Source organism: Tachysurus vachellii, chromosome 24 (genome assembly GCF_030014155.1).
Source record: "Tachysurus vachellii isolate PV-2020 chromosome 24, HZAU_Pvac_v1, whole genome shotgun sequence".
NCBI lineage: Eukaryota > Metazoa > Chordata > Actinopteri > Siluriformes > Bagridae > Tachysurus > Tachysurus vachellii.
In genome coordinates this window covers 11,940,381-11,962,742 of record NC_083483.1, presented here as the reverse complement: position 1 = coordinate 11,962,742, position 22,362 = coordinate 11,940,381, and the positions used below count along the sequence as shown (strand labels likewise).

At 35.4% G+C, this 22,362-nt stretch overlaps 1 protein-coding gene across 1 annotated transcript; it reads left to right on the top strand.

Moving 5' to 3' along the window:
* The first annotated feature begins 691 nt into the window (after positions 1-691).
* On the top strand, positions 692-7,840 carry LOC132839847 (cytolytic toxin-alpha-like). The gene is made up of 12 exons (XM_060861044.1): positions 692-748; positions 1,468-1,563; positions 2,289-3,778; positions 4,086-4,205; positions 4,550-4,638; positions 4,952-5,138; positions 5,220-5,333; positions 5,722-5,823; positions 5,940-6,028; positions 6,163-6,361; positions 6,443-6,556; positions 6,759-7,840. Exons 2-12 carry the CDS (start codon positions 1,473-1,475, stop codon positions 6,798-6,800), a joined length of 2,637 nt encoding a protein of 878 aa, XP_060717027.1. The 5' UTR covers positions 692-748; positions 1,468-1,472; the 3' UTR covers positions 6,801-7,840.
* The last annotated feature ends 14,522 nt before the right edge of the window (positions 7,841-22,362 follow it).

The window sequence follows — 22,362 nt, the reverse complement described above, 5'->3', positions numbered from 1 at the left end:
GACAAGCCTTACTGCTTCTGGAGCAGAGACAATTTGAGTGATGAAACCAAAATTTAACTTTCTAGTCACAACCACACACGCTGTGTTTGGAAAGACATAAACAAGGCCTACGGTGAAAAGTACTAGAGACATTTTGCCAAGAAGAATGGGCAGTTATACCACCTGAGAGAATTAAGGACCTCATGCACATTTATTACAAAAGACTGCATGCCATCATTGATGCTAAAGGGGTTAATACACGATATTAAGAACTAAAGGTATGCAAACTTCTGAACAGGGATTATTTCCTTATTTTCCTTTTTGTTATGTTTTGTTTGACGATTGTGCCATTCTGTTATGCCTTTCATATATATATATATATATATATATATATATATATATATATATATATATATATATATATATATATATATACATATATGTGTGTGTGCGTGTGTGTGTATACTATATTCACATTTTATTCACATATTCACAGTTGTGCTCAACTGGACAAAAAACAGTTGTCTAAAAGAATGTTTGAAAGAATGCTTTGTATGCAGAAATAGTAAGATCTGTGACATGTATCACCATGTCTGTTTTACACATTACCATAAATGGCTTTGCATATGTCCAGTAAGAAAAAAGCAGAGGCAGCGATATTTCCCTATAAAAGCCACTCCCATGCAATGTGTACAGCTCAACTGCACCTTTACAAACATCTGATAACTTAAACCCTGTAAGAAGACGGAGAGAGACTTCGTTGTGAAACGTAAGTTTTTGTGCACAGAAACTATTTGATTGACATGTCTAAAATAGCTATTATTTAGTCATTTTTTAATGAAAATATAGCCTAGGTCAGTCAATTTTAATGAAATCTGAAATATTATATAGGAAGAGAGTTACATATGTTGAATTGAGCAAGAAACTTAATTATTAACTCTCTTAATAATTTACCCAGTTCTCTGTATTCCAAAAGTAAAAACATATCAGTATGACAGTATGAGATTTTTACAGTGAAAAAATACTGCATTTTTAAAACTGGATTTGATTATTCTTTTTCCAATATTCTAACATTTTTAAGGCATAAAATCCAGTCCACTCCAATCTAATACCAGTCTCAAACTCAGTGAAATTGTTTCTACATTACATTAAATGTTTTACTGCTGCTCTTTCAGCACCTGTGTGGAAGCTGAGTGAGGAGCATTTTTCTGCTGCTTGTGGGCAGTGGTGTGGGTGCTGCTGTCACATTCTATAGAAACAAATCTGCTTGCTAAAGTTTATCACTGCCATGCTGTAATTACCAAGTAATTTGAAAGCCTTCTTGAGCTGGGATATATTTTGCTCAGCTGTCACTCTAGTTAAAAATTAATGAAATAACAAATTGTCACTTTTAAATACATAATGCAATAGACTTGTCATCACTGACAGTTTTATGCATTTTCAGATCTTCTCTTTTTTCTTCTAATTTTCTGGATTTTTCTCTTGCAGCAGTCATGGATTCCAGATGCATGGAAATAGCTGCCCTGGGAAGACCTCTGTATCCTGGCATGTTGTATGATTGCCGGAACGACTCCTTTATCCCAGGTGCAGTTTACATAATCATCATTTAATTGTCTATTTGCAGACTTAAGACTGTGCTGAATAAAAGAGACATCAGTCACTCAAGATATACAGGAAGTATGTCTGCGGCAGTAGAAAGTTGATTTGTTGATTCCTGCTTTATTTAGGTGTGTTTAGACATCATCTAAACGTATGATATGATATCATGGCATTTGAATGTCCTTCCTCAAAGTAGAACTGAAGGAATTACATTCTTAGAAATACAAATATATATGTTTGTTTAAATTGTTTAAAGTGAATGCAGAACTCAACAAGTTAGATCAACAGTTTCCTACTTGTATATGTTTGAGTAACAGATGTCTCATCCAATCAGCATCAAAAATTCCATTCTTAAAAAATTTTACCTGTTTTTTTCTGTTCAGTTTATCTGAATTGTCATTATGTTTTCTGTTATTTTGTTTTGCACTTCACTGCCTCTGTAGGGATAGTGATGATAACAGAAGTGTTTTTATACCTTTCCTAAATAAATAAGACTTGAATATCATTAAGCAGGATGAGGTGAACCTGTGTTGGAATTCAACAGATACTAAAATGGAATGTCTGTAATACATGTAGAGATGCTGGTTTAAGATAAATTTGAAGAGGTCTTATAATTTTGTTCAGAGCTGTAAATGTTGTCATTAGAAATATTTGATAAATCAGATATATTTGTAAAACAGTTGTCAATTCTCATCACTTTCCTGATTCAGGTGTTACTTTATGGGATAAGAAAGCCTTGAGTGATGACCTTGATGTGCATCAGAAGCCTAAATCACATCTGAAATTTGCAGCCTCTGATAGTCTCAGTGATAAGGCAAACCTTCTAGACATAAGTGCTTCCCTTAAAGCCAGTTTCCTAAGTGGATTGGTGGAGGTTGGAGGATCGGCCAAGTACCTGCAAGATACAAGATCATCAGCACATCAGTCTAGAGTTACTATGCAGTACAGCCAGACAACAACATTTGAACAGTTCACTATGAAGGAGCTCGGTAATATCACCTACCCACAAGTATTTGACCAGAAAACAGCCACTCATGTAGTTACAGCTGTACTGTATGGAGCTCAGGTTTTCATGGTGTTTGATTATACAAGTGCAGAAAATGAGAACAAACAGGAAATTGAAGGAAACCTTCGTGCAGTGGTCAAGAAGATTCCTTCCCTTTCCATTGAGGGGCAAGCATCGCTTAACATGACTGAAGATGAAAAAAATATGGCTGAGAATATTAGTGTCACATTTTATGGTGACATTAAACTTGAAGAAAACCCCACCACATATAAGGATGCCCTGGAAGTGTACAAGAAGGTGCCTGATCTGATGAAGCAACAAGGTAAAGGTGTGCCTCTGACAGTGTGGCTGTATCCTCTCTATCTTTTGGATGATAAGGCTGCAAAGTTGGTGAGAGAAATCAATTTGAGCCTGTTGTGTGAAACAGAAAGTTTGTTGGAGGAACTCTGTAAAAAGGAGAGACTATGCAATGATTTGATCAAAAGACAAATAACAGATGATTTCCCTGATCTAAAAGACAGGTTGCTAAAGTTTCAGGCATTACACAGAAATTATATAAGTTTGTTAAAGAAGGCACTATGCAGAGTGCTGCCAGCTATTCGTGATGGTACACAAGAGGACAAGACACTGGGGGACATCCTGAGCATCCATGACAAATCACCCTTCAATGTTAACATCATGAACAAATGGTTAGATGACATTACAACTGAATTAAATATTCTGAGCTCCTATACAGTTGGGTTGAAGGACATCACAGTTGTGAAATCATCAGGGTCACTCAATTCTATCTGCCTTCATCCTGATGTTGATGTGGTGGTATGTTTGTCATTTACATCTCCAAAGCATGATGACTCCTACCTAGCAGCTCTACAGGACTTTAACAAATCTGAAGAATTTAAAATGTTGGGGCAAACAAGTGAGAGAGATTCCATTCTCCAAGCAGCACAGCCTTGGTTCACTTCTCCTGGCATTCCTGCAAGGATGAAGCAGAATCTTTCTCTCTTTACTTCATTTTTAAAGGCCAATAAAAATGAGAAGAGAATCAAATTCATCATTGCCTCCATATCTGATCCCAGCAATCCAGGATCCTCAATCCAACTTTATCAGAATGGCTCTCTGACAGATCCTAAGTTCCAGCCTGTATCCATCTCTGTCCCCTTCACCTTTCATTGGCAGCTCACTGTAGACCAATGGGTCAGTTATGATATATATAAATTCTTCATCATGCATATTTACGAGTTTAATTAGATTTTTATTAGCTGTAATGTAAAATATTATTTCAAAAATATCTAGAATCTATTTTTTTTTTAAATCTGAATGAAATGGAAATTAATTTTTAATTCTTTGTATTACAATGCAGATCAGACTAGACTGTCCTAATACACAAATATGGATAAAGTAAAAAAAAAAAAAAAAAGAAACAAACAAATTAATATTTGTGTGCAATATGTAAATATGTATTTTCATGTATTTATTTTGCACAAAATGTCTTTTGCCACAGAACTTCTCCATGCCTTCTCTCATTACTGAACTCAGGACTGAAATAATGACCACTATCGGCATGTCACGATGGTCTTCATCTACTATCAAGTCAGAGGTTACAAATATTGTCAACAATCCTGTGAGTAACAAAAGTTCAAAATGAAACTGTTAAATTACATAAAACACACAGAATTTAAGAAATTCATTAATTATTCATTATAAAATGCACCATGGTGCCAAAGTCAAACCTGGTAGACTGACATTTACAGGTAAATTTTTATTATTTTTAAAGACTTTTTAAAGTCCTTTTTACTTAAATAAATACACAAATTATGTATCTACATGTCTTGCTGGGTACTAGTCTTAAAAATGAAAATTTAATATTGTATATGATAAGGTCCTGTTCAGATAACTTGTGTGTGTTTGATTTCTATTAAAACATTTATCCCCTATCCATTTATACAATATGCTTACACTCCACAGACCCTTCTTTACACTGAGAAAATCCCTGGAGGGCTGAGAGAAGGAAAGGCTTTTTACTTCCAAGGGGTTGTTTTTTCAAACAGTAAATCGTATGTATTCACTTTATTTATCCACTTTATGTATTCACTTTATTTAATGTTAGTACCAGAAACACTAATACACTATTAGTAAATGTATTCTACTAATATGTTAGTAGATTTTAGACATTTAATACATTTAGAGCAGACACCCTTATACAGAGCAATTTACATTTATTTATTTATTAATATAACTTAGGGCCTTGATCAAGGGCCCAGCAGCAGTAGCTTGGTGGACCTGGTATTAAAATTCATAACCTTCCATTCATTAGGCCTTAATTGCATTACTTTAATTTGACATGGATTTTCTACTTTTTACAAACAGGTTTACACTGGATTTTGAAACCAATGAGAGCGACATCGCTTTTCACTTTAGGCCCTGGTTCAATAAATATATTTGCTGCAACAGTTTTGTGAATAAAAACTGGCAGACTGAAGAACATGTACAGTGTAACTTTTCCAAAGGATCGGCATTTGACATTTTTGTTGTGATCAAAACAGCAGGCTATGAGGTATGGGAATTAAAAGAATAAGAGAATGCACATAATGTAAATGTGTTTAAAAGAATTACCTACACTGTCTGTTCTTTCCAGGTGTATGTAAATGGACAGAAGTCTCTCCTGTTCAATCATCGCATACCAATGGCCAAAGTGAATGTAGTTATGATTCATGGAGATGTCAAAATGAACATTGTTGGTATTGTTGCAGTAAGTTGGATGCATAGTAATATTAGTATTTTTCAGATTATTTGTTTTTAAAGTTCTTTTATTTCCTTTATTTAGGACCTTTATTTTACATATGAAAAGACTAAAAAATATTTTACATCCTTTCACTGACAAACTTAATTATATTTGTTAAATATGAACAAATGTAGAAATTGATTTCTGTATTACACTCAGAAAAATTGGAACAGAGGCATTTTTATTTTAATTATACTTTTTAGAAGTTCTAATTTATTTTTATTTTTAGTGCTTTGTGCTGTTTTTAGTTGAGGTACATTTCTGTGATTGACCTCTTACTCAAGTTTAGCCATACAAACACGTTTCAAAAGTATTTATACGTTGGTTTGAATTTGTATACCTCTGCTGTCTCAAGAACTGGAGCAAATCTACGTTTGGTAAGGAACTAAACACTGGCATCTCACGCACCAAGCTTTCAGACATCCAGTCTAATGTCCCACATCCAGTCTGCAACCCTGTGAGTAACATCATTTAATTTCAAAATGAATGAACAAGCCAAAAGATTGTATTATTATGGTAATCACATGATTAGAGATTTATCATTATAACATGAATGACGCTTTAATTCAACAGAGCAAGCCATATTTGAGATCAATCCCTGGAGGCTTGAGACCTGGTCTGGCTTTGTTCTTCCAAGGGGTTGTTCCATCAGATTGTAAACGGTATGTTAAATGCATATTTATTTCATGACAGTTTGAATGAAATATGGAATCGATTAGTTTGATTTTTTTCAAGATAATGTGGTACAGTCAGTAATATGGTAATAAATAATAAATGTGAAAACAATTTCTTTCAGCTTTGAAATAAATTTGAAGACCGGCCTGTCTGACCAAGATGACATCGCTTTCCACTTCAACCCCCGTATGTCCTCTGTGGTCCTTAATAGCCGCAGGAATGGGACATGGGACAAGAATTTGGTGGAGACACCAGGTGGCCCATTTGTCTGTGGAGCAGTTTTTGATATCATCGTGGTTATTAAACCAGAATGCTATGAGGTGTGATATTATGGGGAAAAGAAATGAGAGGGTAAATACTTTAATAATTTGTTTTAATAAGCTTAAACTTTATTTGTTCAGGTGATGGTAAATGGCCAGGTGTCCTACACGTTCGAGCACCGTATACCGGTGGACAAAGTGACTACACTTAACATTGATGGAGACGTCTTCATGAACAGCTTTGCCCTTACTGAAGTAGGTCATATTTATTATTTTTTTTAATAGTTACAGAGTCTTTAATAAATAGGGTCTAAACAGTATAAAACTAAGCAAACAACCTCAGAAGAGTGTGGACTCAGTAAAGGCTTAGTAATATCCGTGATTAACCATGTGATATGTTTAGCTACATCCAGCCTGCATCAGGAATGTTAAGAGATGCTTTCTTTTTTTTTAATAGGTGGATGTGAAAGTCACCGTCACCAATCCTGACAATATCTGAGACTTTGCAACTGCTCCATAATCTCTGCCTGTTTTTTATTTTTTTTTATTTTTATATTCTGTATACAGTATCAAAAGAATAACACAGTTTGTGGACATGGTATGTCTAATTTTATTAATCAGACTTTTTTCCCTACTGAGCATTCTTATGTGATTTTTCTTGCTTATTATTGTTAGAAACAATTTCTATATATTATTTGTTATACTTATTATACCTTTGTTACAGTAAATGATACAGGTCATTTGTATTAGCTGTCTAGATAAAGACATCCTTGAAGCATTAATTAGCATTAGCACATTAGAGCAATTAGTTCATGGATAACATACTGTACAGAAAATTTGTAGGATTTCTGTTTCAAATGATGAGATGTGTACTCTGTCAAAAGACATATCCTTTTAAATAGATCCATTTTACATTAAAGAGGAACCGACAACTTAAATATGAAACTCTGTCCACTTCCACCTTGTATTTGGTGTTAGAATGGAGGGATTATTTTTGTTTTATTATTATAAGAACAATTAACTAGTAAACTAGTTGTTCTAATAGCTAATTCTCAACTAAATTTGCTAAACCTCTGTTTAACTGAATTTATGTTTATAGTCTCTTAAATACTGATGTAATTCCTTATATCACCTGTAGAGAGCGCTCATTGCTCATTTCTAAAAGCATGATCCACGTGCAGTATTGTAAAGAACAACTGTTTTGACTAATTATACCTCTTACCCAAATGTATTATGGTGTGTTTTATGAATTGCTTGCTTTGTTATTACAAATTGATAAACTATTTACTTCTTCATTAAAGCATTTCAACAATGTACTGATTATAAGTATAATAATTCTAATCACCACTGCACTAGTCAGTAAAACACCCTTTTTAAAGTGCACCATTTGATTAATGTGTAGCTTTGTTGTGCATTTAGAAAATCATGACATGACTTAAGGAACAGGGGCAAATAAATCAGCATGTGCTTTAATTATTTGTTTTTTTTTTTTCTTTATTTCATGGCTCAAAATAAATTAATCATGTGTCAAATAAAAAACTGATTTATGGCTTCTTCCTTAAAGGTATCATAAAATATCATATAAAATGAGAAGAGAGAGAGCACTAATGAACAGAAAGGTGATCACAGGATCACAATTCACAATAATTCACTGGCTACATTAGGTTTACATGTGTATACAGATATAAACAGTGTTATTTGTGACAAAGTGAGAGATCACTTATGGTATGTTGATCAGCCAAAAGTATGAAAATGTGTTTTATGAATAAATAACATCATGACTTCCCAACTCTGCTGCTGCAGTGATTAGTTTCAGCCATAATCTAAAACACCTACATCACTTAACCTTCATGTTGTCCCTGGGTCTTTTTGACCCCGCTGGAAGAATTTAATGTGTCATAACTTTGGTTTTCTTCCACATATTTGCCTGAAATTTACCAGGATTGTTCCAAATTATGAACTTTGCAAGCAAAATTAATTTTGTCTATTTTCGTTGAACTATGTGTTCAGAACAGTATACACTACGCGTTTGTGATCCTCTTGGGTCATTTTGATTCGGCCACATTTAGTGGGGCAATAGGTCACACTTTTGCCCTTTTCAGCGCAATGAACATACATACAGACACAAAAATGCACACGTAAAATGTCCACTAACACACGGACCCAAAACATACACACACACCCCACACACACACATGCACACACACACATGCACACACACACACACACAAACACACACACAAATTGGGCATTGCATTTCATTAGGCCTCCAGAAAAAAAAAAGTCAAACATTTGTAAATATTTCACACTTTTGATATGCCTTCGCCTAGCAGAGGGCAAAATATGATCTACCAAAATGATGCTACACACACGCACACACACACACACAAGCATTGGGCATTGCAATTCATTAGGCCTCCAGAAAAAAACAAAAGCTACTCATTTGTAAATATTTCACACTTGTCAGATGCATTTGTCCAGCTGGGGGCAAAATCTGATCTACCAAGAAGCTTCACAAACACACACACACACACACACACACACACACACACACACACACACACACACACACAAACACACACACACACAAACACACACACACACACACACACACACACACACAGTCAAACACTGTTCAAAGCATTGGACATTGCATTTCAGTTGGCCTCTAGACAAAACAAAGCCTACGTATTTTTACACATTTCACACACACACACACACACACACACACACACACACACACACACACACACACACACACATTCATATTTCTATAAAGAAGTTCAAAAATAAATTACATGCGTTTTGTAAATCATATTTGTTTCCTCTCTCTTATTTATACATTTAGTTGCATCAGTAAGCTTTGGCCTAGAGATATGGTGAGTACTGTTTGACATTCATCAGTCAGTGGTTATCCAAAATAATATTGAATAATTTCTGCTTATTTTACTCAAAACGTGGCATAATTTTATAAGGTTTATCGTTCATAAATTAAGTGTAATAAAAAACAGAGTGTAAAAGAAGTTTTATTCACATGAAATTATGCCATGTTTTTGAGTGTGTGTGTGTGTGTGTGTGTGTGTGTGTGTGTGTGTGTGTGTGTGTGTGTGTGTGTGTGGCCTGTTTTTGGTTGATCAGATGACATCAGGTGAGTAAAATAGATATTACAAGTGTAAAATAGATATTACACACAGAATGGTGATAATTGTAGAATTTTTGATTTATAAACATTCAAGTCAATTTGGCCTGGAAAAAAAAACAGGTTTTATTATTTGCTGACATTAAAAATGGTCAAAATGGTTTCAAAACAATCTCCTGCCCTTGAAATATACCAGCCTGTAATTGTGCATTAACTTTTGTGCCTCTATAGTGAAAATAATTAAAAATTTCAGTTTTTTTTTACTAAAAAATGAGGCATTTTTGCATATTAATGAGGTTTATTATACGAAATATGACACATTTTTTTGCAAAATATATGTTAATATGTTGGAAACAAGTTAGACTAAAAAGGAAAAAAAAAAAAAAAAAAAAAAAGGCTATCATATATAGTTCATTTTTTATAAGCAGTCAAAACAGACAAGGTCAAGTTGACTCAGCGCTCCTAATTTGTATACAATACAAGGGTTAATCTTTGTCTTCAGTTACTGAATAATACATTGTGGTGTGTTGTGATGGAAATATAACAGATGAAACTATTAAACAGTAAACATAAGATCTGTATAAATTCTTCAAGTCTAAATCTGTCTACGTTTGTTTAAATATGTTTTTGGTTAACATCTGAAACTCTTAGTATTTGTTATTTTCCAAGAAAAAAAGTTTAAAAGCTTCCACTTCAGAATTCAGAGTGTCGCGGAACGTCGGCGCCATCTGGTGGTTGTTGTAGAGAATAAAACTATTTTCGAAAAAAAAAAAAAACGACAACAGGTTCAGGTCGTGAAAGAATTAGTGCGGGGAAAAGTGTAAATATGTAGATGATTTGATTTGATTTGATTGATTTACAATTCGATTTTAAATAGCATGGCCCTCACAGCATATAGCCACTGTGTGTGTGTGTGTGTGTGGAGAGAGAGAGAGAGAGAGAGAGAGAGAGAGAGAGAGAGAGAGAGAGAGATGCATCTGCTTTAGTTTTGTTTTAACAGGTCAGATAATCTGTGATCTCTGGATCCTTTAATCAATGGTAAGAAACACTATTAATATTACGTGATGAAATCGTATAGATGTGTGTGTTTGGATTAAAGCTAATTAAATCATACTGTAGCGTATAACTTAGTTCCAAAGAATAAGGCAGAGAGTTTTTCACTGATGCTTGAACGATTATTTTTGAGGCAATAAACCTTTTCTTTGCATCAGTTTGCATTAACAGTTTCCATGCATCCTTTCTTACTTGCAGTGTATTAAACTTTACGCTCCACACTTCATTGCACCGTAAAACTAACTACAGAAAGACAAATAACAAAAATAAACAACATTATCACATTAACATAAACATCATAAACAAATACATAACCACAATATAAATCTGTTTAGAACATATCACGGTAATATTTAGAACCATGTGCAGAGTTCAATCTGCCTTAATCAGAGTTTATCGTCATAAATACCTATAAATGAACATGAACTATATCACAACATACCTTGTTCCGCACTCCTAAGAGGAAACTAAACCATTAATATGTAAACTTATCTATCGTTCTCTCTGCATTTTGAGCATCTGCTAACTTGTGAACATTGTGCTACAAATCATTGACCTCTGACCTCATTTTCCCCAACATAATGATGGCTTAAAGAGAGGGAACGGGGCGGTCATTACAAATACTCTGCATTGTTTTTTTTTTATTAATATATTTTTTATATAATATTATTATTACTTATTTTTTTCATTAATATACTTAATAATTACCAGATTTACCTATATTCAGTCGGAATATTTCTAAACTGAAATGTTATGGCTTTTATTCGAAAAGGGGAAAAAAAAATCACTTCATTGTTGCTGTAGTCATTATTATGACATAGTCATGGGTTCCTGCTGCATGCTATTAGGTGACTGGGAAGAATCACCACCCGTCATGATGGATGAATGTGGCAGTGACTCCTTCATTCCAGGTAGAGTTTATATGATTGTCAGCGTTTCCTCATTAGTCTAGTTAACGTTAGGATCCTGATTATTTGTTCAATATCAGTGGAATAAATATATATCACACTAACTAGTTAGACATTATGATCTTCCGGACCTTTTCGCCAAGAAATTTTCTCTTACTGGACCTCTTTAAATTTTAGTTGAATACCTCACAATTTCTAAAATATATAATTTAAATAAGTTTTAGGTATGCATTATAACAAACAGGAATGTTAACAGATGCTTTCATTTTTTTTATTTAATAGGTGGATGATGTTAATCTGAATGTCAGCGTCTCCAGTCCTGGCAACATTTGAGGATTCAAATCTTCTCCATTACCAATGACATTACTTTTGGTATATTTCTGCTCAGTTATATTAGAATTACAACAGTTTATGGGTATGATTTGTCTTTTTATTAATCAGTAATATGTTAAATCAGCAACTACTGAGCATTTTTATGAGATTTTTGTTGTTTATTAGTGTTAGAAATGCATACTATATATTTTTATTAGACTTTTTTTCTTAAATACAGTCAAAAATACAGGTCATTTGCAATATCTAAATAGATAGATAGGTACTTTATTAATTCCCCCTGAGGTAAGTGGCAGCCGAACATAACCATACAATACAAAGGATAAAATATATAGAATTACATTAGATACAATAGATACAAAAATTACACTGTACAAAAGTACACAGAATATGCACAAAAAATGTATTCATCCACTGATACACAAAATGTACCCAATATATAAACAGATGCAGAATATGTATGAATTGTCCTTCAGTTTTAATGGAATTAATGTGGCAATGTAGTTCATCTTCTACCGCTTATCCGAACTACCTCGGGTCACGGGGAGCCTGTGCCTATCTCAGGCGTCATCGGGCATCAAGGCAGGATACACCCTGGACGGAGTGCCAACCCATCGCAGGGCACACACACTCTCATTCACTCACGCAATCACACACTCCGGACAATTTTCCAGAGCTGCCAATCAACCTACCATGCATGTCTTTGGACCGGGGGAGGAAACCGGAGTACCCGGAGGAAACCACCGAGGCACGGGGAGAACATGCAAACTCCACACACACAAGGTGGAGGCGGGAATCGAACCCCCAACCCTGGAGGTGTGAGGTGAACGTGCAAACGGTAGTTCAATAAAAAAAAAACTAAAAAGTTGAAAAGTGCCTTTTCACACGAGGGATGTATTTTACAGTCACTGACAGAACTGTATTTAGCCGGTTAGCATCACTCGCTTTTGCAGCGGTGCCCAAGCACACCACAGCCTAGAAAAGGAAGCTGGCCAACACAGACTGAATACCACATTTCACCAGTAGAGAGCGCTCATTATTCTTTTCTAAAAATGTGCACTATTATAAAATACAAATAAATTGACTAATTATTACTCTAGCCCGAATGTATTATGGTGTGTTTTGCGATTTTCTTGCTTTGTAATTACAAATTGATTCAATCATTTTATCAATGTACTGATTCATCTTCTTCATCTTCTACCGCTTATCCGAACTACCTCGGGTCACGGGGAGCCTGTGCCTATCTCAGGCGTCATCGGGCATCAAGGCAGGATTCACCCTGGACGGAGTGCCAACCCATCGCAGGGCACACACACACTCTCATTCACTCACGCAATCACACACTAGGGACAATTTTCCAGAGATGCCAATCAACCTACCATGCATGTCTTTGGACCGGGGGAGGAAACCGGAGTACCCGGAGGAAACCCCCGAGGCACGGGGAGAACATGCAAACTCCACACACACAAGGCGGAGGCGGGAATCGAACCCCCAACCCTGGAGGTGTGAGGTGAACGTGCAAACGGTAGTTCAATAAAAAAAAAACTAAAAAGTTGAAAAGTGCCTTTTCACATGAGGGATGTATTTTACAGTCACTGACAGAACTGTATTTAGCCGGTTAGCATCACTCGCTTTTGCAGCAGTGCCCAAGCACACCACAGCCTAGAAAAGGAAGCTGGCCAACACAGACTGAATACCACATTTCACCAGTAGAGAGCGCTCATTATTCTTTTCTAAAAATGTGCACTATTATAAAATACAAATAAATTGACTAATTATTACTCTAGCCCGAATGTATTATGGTGTGTTTTGCGATTTTCTTGCTTTGTAATTACAAATTGATTCAATCATTTTATCAATGTACTGATTATAATCATTAAATAAATGGTGATAAAATTAAGGTTTGTCACATTGTCTGAACTTTATTTTCTTTGGCTAAAATAATATAATTAAACCTAATGTGTTTTCTCTCTTGAAGGTATCATAATATATTAAGACCAAATATCCTAAAAAAAAAGGCTTAGATTTATCTCATTTACACAGCAGAGCAGTTGTGTGTTAAGGGCCTTGTGTGAGAGCATGTGTTCAGTTATTTTACAGAGAATTGACTGCATTTAGTCTTATTAGGCATGTGACATATTTGTTTGTTTGTTACTTTATTTTCTGGGGAAATATATATATATATATATATATATATATATATATATATATATATATATATATATATATATATATATATATATATATATATTAATCATTCATATAAATACAGATTTATGGCTTCTCCATCTAATATATAAAATGAGAAGTGAGAGAGCAAATAAACAAAAAATGTGATCAAAGGAGCACAATTCAGACCTAAATGTAATTTTGAGTTATCAGTTCATCTACCAGCATGTTTTTGGAGGTAGCGGAAATCAGAGAACCAAAAGCCACCCATATGAACTTACAACCACCCGGAGACTCTGAACTGTTCAAATGTCAAATGGCAGGTATAAATAGGGCAACACATTAGGGATAATAATGAACAGGGGACTGAACACATGAAATGAACACATGACACTAAACAAGGATTAGCAATCCACCTGCAAACACTCCCTCTGGTGGACTGGCAGTGAATTGTCCCAATAGTTCCTTACAACTTGCTTTATTGTATGAAAATAATAAACACAAGAGAACTTTTTAAAGTAAATGAAAGAAAACATTTGAGTTTTTTGCAACCTAAATCCAAAAGAGAAACAATGAATAGAGTTGTGTGTGAAAGTCAAGATGGTTTTCAAAGACTACATACTGATTCTATTCCCATTTTATTTATTCATGTGACCCCAAGGATTTGAAGTGTGACCTTCCTGTGAAAGGCAAAGTTGTTTCTTTTTGTGTCTGAATTCCACTGCTGCTTTTAAACAAGCTTGTCTGCTTGTCTACTAACTTCAGGAACAGCTGAAAGTCTTACATATATTAGAATAACAGTCAGAATACAGCTATGAATTAATCCTTAACCACGTTATTTGTAAAAATAAAAAACAGTCACAAGACTGAGACACGGGAGAAGGAGAGGAACATGTGAGGTTCTTGTGCTAAGACTTTGCATTCTTATGAGTTCATGTGGGAGTTAATGCCAACACGCTGTGAAACAAAATGATCCATTAGATTAGACATGCTATCATCATGGATTCAACATACTTCAGGTCCAAATCTCTAGAATTTGTTTTTGGATAATTTAACATACAGTATGATAACAATATCATAATGAAAAATATCCCACTGATTCATATAATTCATTCAGCAAATAAACTTCATTCTTAGAGCACAGCACTATTAAAATTTCATGTGTTCGGTTAGAAGGTGGCTATAACATCAGCTCTGACCATAGTGGCATTTGCAAAGCAAAGTAGATGATGATAAGGATTTGCTCATTCCAGTACATTATCAAGGATGTGTATAGCAGAGTCTCCAGATAAACTAGTAGTTTAGTAGAATAGTAGTTCTTTTAGTGAGGTTTTTATTTAGCATTTGTAGAAGTAGTCTCCACTGTCAGTGCTATGAAACAGTCAGAGGTAAAACTGTATATTTACATTTAGAGAAAGGTCTTCAGGACAGAGACATTTGCTCTTTCTCAAGATCATGACAAGCTGATTTCCTGATCTGTACTCTAGCCTGGGCTTTCCTGACGTTCCAGCACTTACACCATAAGATGACATCATTAATGGCGCCTGTATAAAGCTGGGACAGAAGGCCATACCAGGAGCTTCTATGCTTACTTGGCGTGTTGTGATGTATTGTATTCCGTTTCGTGTTTTGCTGTTGCTACTCTGGTTCTAGTCCTTGCCTTCCTCGTCTAGGAGTTCTGTCCATTCTTGATTTGGTTTTGGCTGCCTTGTTTGTAATATCATTCTGTTGTAACTATTGATACCATATACTGTATATGTCACTGGTAGTAGGGGTGTAACTGCCATTTATGTTGGGGAGTAGGAGTTGTAATATTTTCTTAATAATGGAGGTTAGGGAAGGCAATTGTCATTTTGCTAGTTTTTGTTTTGTGTGTATAGGTCAGTTAGTCCTTAATCCAGAGTTTTTCTGTTTGTTCACTGTGCTGTATATACCACAATCACATTAGATCAACTTGATTTCACTGCTATGTTAGGTGTGTCATTGCTGCTAACTCTGGGGCATCATATTCATGTTCAGTCCATCTCCTACATAACCCCATGCCATTCCTCATGCTGTACTTCCCAACTGGGATTGTAACACATGTCCAGTGTGTGTCAATGGACAGCACAGCATATGAGAAGGCTAAGAATGATAACTGGAAATTTTACATGTTTGTTTAAGGACTTTCTTTGAAATGTGATCAATGTTGTGTAAAAAGCAGAACCACAGTTGTAGCAGGAGGTATTGTTGTAATGTAGTCAATGATTGAGAATGTTTTCCTTTCTGCAGTTTCTGTTTGAAACATGCTTATAAAATCTCAATGTAATGAATGATCTGGGCCATTCCTTTTTCATGCTACATGAGGAGCGTTGGGTCCAGTTGCACAGCAGCACAAATAAATTGTGAACCTCTTTACTCTTGCCCGTGCCTACCAATGTGCTATTTTTCAAAACTTCCACAACAGTTGTTTGACAAAAATATTAGTATAAAATATAAGAAGATCTCAAATGCAATAAAAAGAGGTGTGTCTCATTTGTCTCTCAGACTAAAATAATTCTGCATATGCTTGGAGCCACTGGTCACGTTTCAGAAACCACTGAAAAAATATTGATTTTCTATGAAAACTAAATAGAAAAAAATACATTTTCATAAAAATATTGATATGAAATATAAGTCTCTCTCAAATGCAATCATCTTTGATTTGATAAACGTTTATGAAATAATGATATTATGAACAGACACATTGTGCAGTTTGTACAGCCATAAGGCATCCAGGATCTGGACCTCGAGGATTCATACACATGTATGAATTCTGTTCATAGGCTTTAGTTCAGGATTCTAAATTCCCGCAACCTTCGTTCATTATTCCCCGTCGTTGGAGATTCAACATAATTCAACAGCATCTTGCCATCGATTCACTCATCAGGAAACTGTAGTAAGGATAGCGTTGCTAAACGTAAGATCAATCTCAAACAAGACATTTGCCATTAATGAACAAATTTTATCTCAGGAGTTGGACCTTCTTTTTATGACTGAGATGTGGCTAAATGCCAGTGAACTTGGCCCACTCTCTGAAGCTTGTCCTAAAGATTATAACTTTTTTAGCAGGTCAAGGTCAGTTGGTCGCGGTGGGGGCTTAGCTACTATTTATAGAAATAATTTAAAATACCGTCTACTTGCTTCGGAATTGTTTTCTAGTTTTGAAGTCCAGATATTTAAGTTGGACGGCCCGCAACCCACTGTTATGTATACTTGTTTATAGACCCCCAAGTACAATAAGGATTTTATATGTGAGATTTCGTGTTTTTTATCTTCTGTTGTGCCAAATGCAGATAGGCTTTTGATATTGGGCAATTTTAACATACATGTCTGTTGTCCTTCAAAGCCTATGGTAAAAGAATTTCTCCAAGTTATGGACACTTTTAACCTTATACAATCTGTTGTTGGTCCCACTCATAACCAAGGGCACACACTTGATTTAATTTTATCCTATGGTCTTTTAGTAAGTGATGTAGGCATCAAAGAATTTTTCCTGCCTGATCATAAGTCTATTATTTTTAACATAGCTGTTCCTAATTTGGTACCACATACGGTCTTGGTGGGTCGGTATGACGTTCTTTTAATTCATCTACATCTAAAAAATTCTTAGATGCTTATTCTATTTCCTCTAAAATTCATCAAATTGAGTCTAACTGTCCTGGTGCTAATCCCGATGAGTTAGTTAATAAGTTTGATGGGCTATGTTCAAATATACTTGATGCTGTTGCACCTTTTAAATTGAAAAGACCTAGAAGTTTTGTACATCCTTGGTTTAATGATGAAACTGATGGAGGAAAGCAGAAAGAAAGTGGAAGAGGGATAGATTACAAGTATCGTATGATTGCGTTAAAGAGTGTATGATTCACTACCAAAAAACTGTTAAAATTGCAAAGGCAAATTACTTCTCTGATCTCATTGCTAAGAACGTTTATAGCCCAAAAATATTATTTAATACCATCAATAGCGTTCTAAATCCGATGTCTAATTTATATCCAGATCTCCTATGGCCTGTGAAAACTTTCTTAAGTTTTTTACTGACAAAATCAATGGTATAAGATCATGTATTGTTCCCTCCTCTCTGGACTTCCCTCAGTCCATATGTATTGTTCCCTCCTCTCTGGACTTCCCTCAGTCCACATCAAATACCATATATCTATCTGAATTTACTCCAGTGTCTCACAGTTGTTTGGTGCAGGTCATCCATAAATCGAAGTCCACCGTTTGTTCGTCGGATGTGTCCCTCCTCGTCTTTTATTAGAGACACGATTAGTTATTTATTAGAGTCTCTATTAGTCCTAGTTTACAGTCAATAATTAATAGCAGTTTAATCAGTTGGATAGTCCCATCCTATTTTAAACATGCCACCGTACAGCCACTACTTAAAAAACCAACTCTTGATTCAACAGATCTAAATAATTACCGTCCATTTCTAAATTACCATTTTTATCAAAGGTTTTGGAGAAGGTTGTGTTTAATCAGCTTTCTTCCTTTCTACAGGAAAATGGTGATTTCAATAAATATCAGTCTGGCTTTAGACCTCAACACAGTACGGAATCTGCATTGCTGAAAGTTTTAAATGACTTTTAAATGTGCGGTTTTAATCCTGCTGGACCTTAGTGCGGCATTTGACACACTCAATCATGGCATTCTTTTAAACCGCTTACAGCAAATTGGGATTCAAGGACGTATTTTAGATTGGTTTGTATCCTATTTAAAGGATCGAACCCTCTCTGTAGAGACTGGTAAATATTCAACATCTTGTGCATCAGTTTTGTATGGGGTCCCGCAGGGCTCAATTTTGGGTTCTGCTCTATTTTCTATATACATGCTTCCTTTGTATGCAATATTTAGGAGGCACAATGTTTCATACCACTGTTACTCAGCTGATACTCAGTGTTATGTTCCCGTGCACCCAAAGGACGTCTCCAGTTTACAGTGTCTGTCTGATTGTCTGAGAGAGGTCAAAGAGTGGATGTCTGCCAACTTCCTTCAGTTAAATGAGTCTAAGACTGAGGTCTTAATCTTTGGCTCCCCTGCTTCTACGGAGGTAGTGGCTAGTAAACTGGGACCTCTATCTAATAATCATCATTCACATGCCAGAAATTTAGGCATTACTTTTGATTCTGCCTTGACTTTTGATAAACAGATCAATGCTGTGGTTAGAAGTTGTTTTTATCAGCTAAAGAACATTGCAAAGATGAAGTCATTCTTAACATCAAAAGACATGGAGACTGTAATACATGCTTTTATTTCATCCAGATTAGATTATTGTAATTATTGTACTGTACTTGGGTGTTTCACAATCTCTATTGTCTCGTCTTCGACTTGTCCAAAATGCTGCTGCTCGATTGTTAACTGGAACAAGCAAGAGGGAACATATTTCACCAGTGATGATCTCTCTTCACTGGCTTCCAATTAAATTCCGTATTCATTTTAAGACACTGCTGTTTGTCTATAAGGGTCTCCATGGATTGGCTCCATCCTATATCTCTGATCTCCTTCTGTTACAATGTAATTTCTCTAGGGAACTTCGGGCAACTGGTAGTCTTCAGTTGACTGTTCCTAGGACTCGACTGAAATCGAAAGGTGATCGCGCCTTTTCAGTGGCTGCTCCACAGTTATGGCACAAGTTACCACCCTATATAAGAACAGCACCAACATACGCAGATTTTAAGTCTTATTAAAACTTATCTTTTTACTGTTGCGTATGATCATAGGTAAGCTCACTGGTATAACCTTAGTCTATTATCTGTTGTTGTGTCCTATTTTGACTTTTACATTTTGTATCTTGTTTTGTATTTTATTATATGCTTAAATTCTGTACAGCACTTTGGCCAACAGCTGTTGTTTTTAAATGTGCTCTATAAATAAAGTTGACTTGACTTGACTTGACTAAACAATAATTCCTCAGCACCTGTTTGATATGCTGAACCTGATCGGCCTGACCTCCCTTGGTGCTTGATGTAGAGCCAACAACCTGTCTGTGAAATGTGACAAACCTAAAGAGATGTTTGTTGACTTCAGAAGAGAACAGAGGGTGACCTCTCTCTGCTGAACATCAATGGATCCTCCGTGGAGATCATCAAGGGCACCAAATTCCAGAGATGGGGGACTCGAGTCATATGACTTGACTCGAGTCGGACTTAAGTCTCACATTTGAGACTTGAGACTTGCTTGACAAATATTAAAAAAAGACTCGACTTGACTTTGACTTGACATTCATGACTTGAGACTTGACTCGGACTTGAGTTAAATGACTCGAAATAACTTGTTTTTTGTTTTTGTTTTATCTTTTTTGTCTATTTTGTTTTTAAATCTGTTTTTAAACGCACGCAAGAGCGTAATCTAACCACGTGACGCAGCAGGCAAGCAGAGGGAGCGCGCGCACTAACTAATAAACCTTAACAGTCGTGACGAAACATGGAAGGCGCTACACCAAAAATAATTAAGTTCAGGTACCGGGATTTTGTGCAAGATTAGAAGAGAAGAACAGAAGTATGCGACCACATCGCTCACATTTGAATGACAAAGTTCTATCAAATTAATTTTTTTGCAAGCGCCATGTAGTGTAAATGGTTGGTCACTGTTCATGTGGAAATGTCAGCTTTTTTGCAATAGCACTTATAATTGGTCTTCAGTGTTAGGCTTTGAGTGAAAAGCGTATGGATCGTTTATGGGCATGCACATATATATATATATATATATATATATATATATATATATATATATATATATATATATATATATATATATATATATATGTATATATATATATATATATATATATATATATATATATATATATATATATATATATATATATATATATATATGCATATATATATATATATATATATAAACATAAATATAAAAAACTTCAGAGTTGCAAGCAGAGCTATATTCTTGTCTAGCATGCACACGCGCACATACACACACACGCACACATTCAATTTAAAGGGATAGTTCACCCAAAAATAAAAAATTCTTTTATAATTTTCTCACCCTCATGATGTTACAAACCTGTATAAATTTCTTTGTTCTGATGAACACGGAGGAAGATATTTTAAGGAATGTTTATAACTAAACCATTCATGAGCCCCATTCACTTCCATAGTATTCTTTTTTTTCACTATGGAAGTGAATGGGGCTCGTGAATGATTTGGTTACAAACACTCCTCAAAATATCTACATGTGTGTTCATCAAAACAAAGAAATTTATACAGGTTTGTAACATAATGAGGGTGAGAAAAAGATAACAGTATTTTTATTTTTAGTTGAACTATCTCATTAATTAATAAATCACACTCACTCCAATCATCTCTCTCTCTCTCTCTCTAATAGCAGGGCACACACACACACTCATTCAATCACACACTAGGGACAATTTTTCATGCAAACATGCAAACTCCGCACACACAAGGTGGAAGCAGGAATCGAACCTCGACCCTGGAGGTGTGAGGCGAACGTGCTAACCACTAAGCCACCGTGCCCCCCCTGTTGTTGTTATTCTGTTGTTAAAAAGGAAAGATCTAATTTAAGGATGTGTTCATGTCCCATTAAAAGGGAATGCCTGTTCAAAAAATGCCATTTGGTTGCATAGAAACCATTGCACCTTTTTATATCTACTTTTCCATGGTCTTCTGACATGTTTGAGGCATATTGAAACTTTTCATGCTTTTATGTTGGCCTTATTTCAGTTACATTTACATCTTATTTTTTGTAGTTTTGACTTTTATTCATTTTTAGATTTTTATTGTATTTACAACTCACCTGTATGTGGACACCTTTTAAAAATAAATGCATATAATCATTTTTGTTGCAAATAAAACTCTCATAGTCCATAAATACTGTAGATTTAACTTTGTTTAATATATACATTTAGTTAAATCATCAAACATATGTATGACTTGCCAGCGACTTGCTTGACTCAAGCTACGACTTGACTTTACTTGCTTGACATAAAGCAGTGACTTGACTTGACTTGACTCTCACAAAAAATGACTCAGACTTGCTTGAGACTTGAAGGTTAAGACTTGAGACTTACTTGTGACTTGCACATGTGTGACTTACTCCCACCTCTGCCAAATTCCTTAGTGTTTACCTGGTTGCTCAACACTGGCTCCATCAGCAAGAAAACCCAGCAGCATCTCTACTACTTACAAAAGCTGAGAAAAACGCATCTCCCTCTACACATCCTGACCGTGTTTTACAGAAAGACCATCAAGACCATACTGAGCAGCTGCCTCACTGTCTGGTTTGGGAATTGCATCGTCTTGGATCTCAAGACACTGCAGCAGATAGTGAGGACAGCCAGGAAGATCATCGGAGTCTGTCTTCCCTCCTTCACCGACATTTACACCACAGGCTGCACCCACAAAACCAACAGCATTGTGGATGAGCCACACACCCCTCACATTCACCTTTTACCCTCCAAAGCATCC

What these genes read in the sequence shown, in the direction of transcription:
- LOC132839847 (XM_060861044.1), top strand. Translation starts at nt 1,473, where the DNA reads ATGGATTCCAGATGCATGGAAATAGCTGCCCTGGGAAGACCTCTGTAT. An exon ending in TCAAAACAGCAGGCTATGAG is followed by an intron (nt 5,139 to 5,219) that starts GTATGGGAATTA and finishes TGTTCTTTCCAG; the next exon opens with GTGTATGTAAATGGACAGAA. An exon ending in ACATTGTTGGTATTGTTGCA is followed by an intron (nt 5,334 to 5,721) that starts GTAAGTTGGATG and finishes TGCTGTCTCAAG; the next exon opens with AACTGGAGCAAATCTACGTT.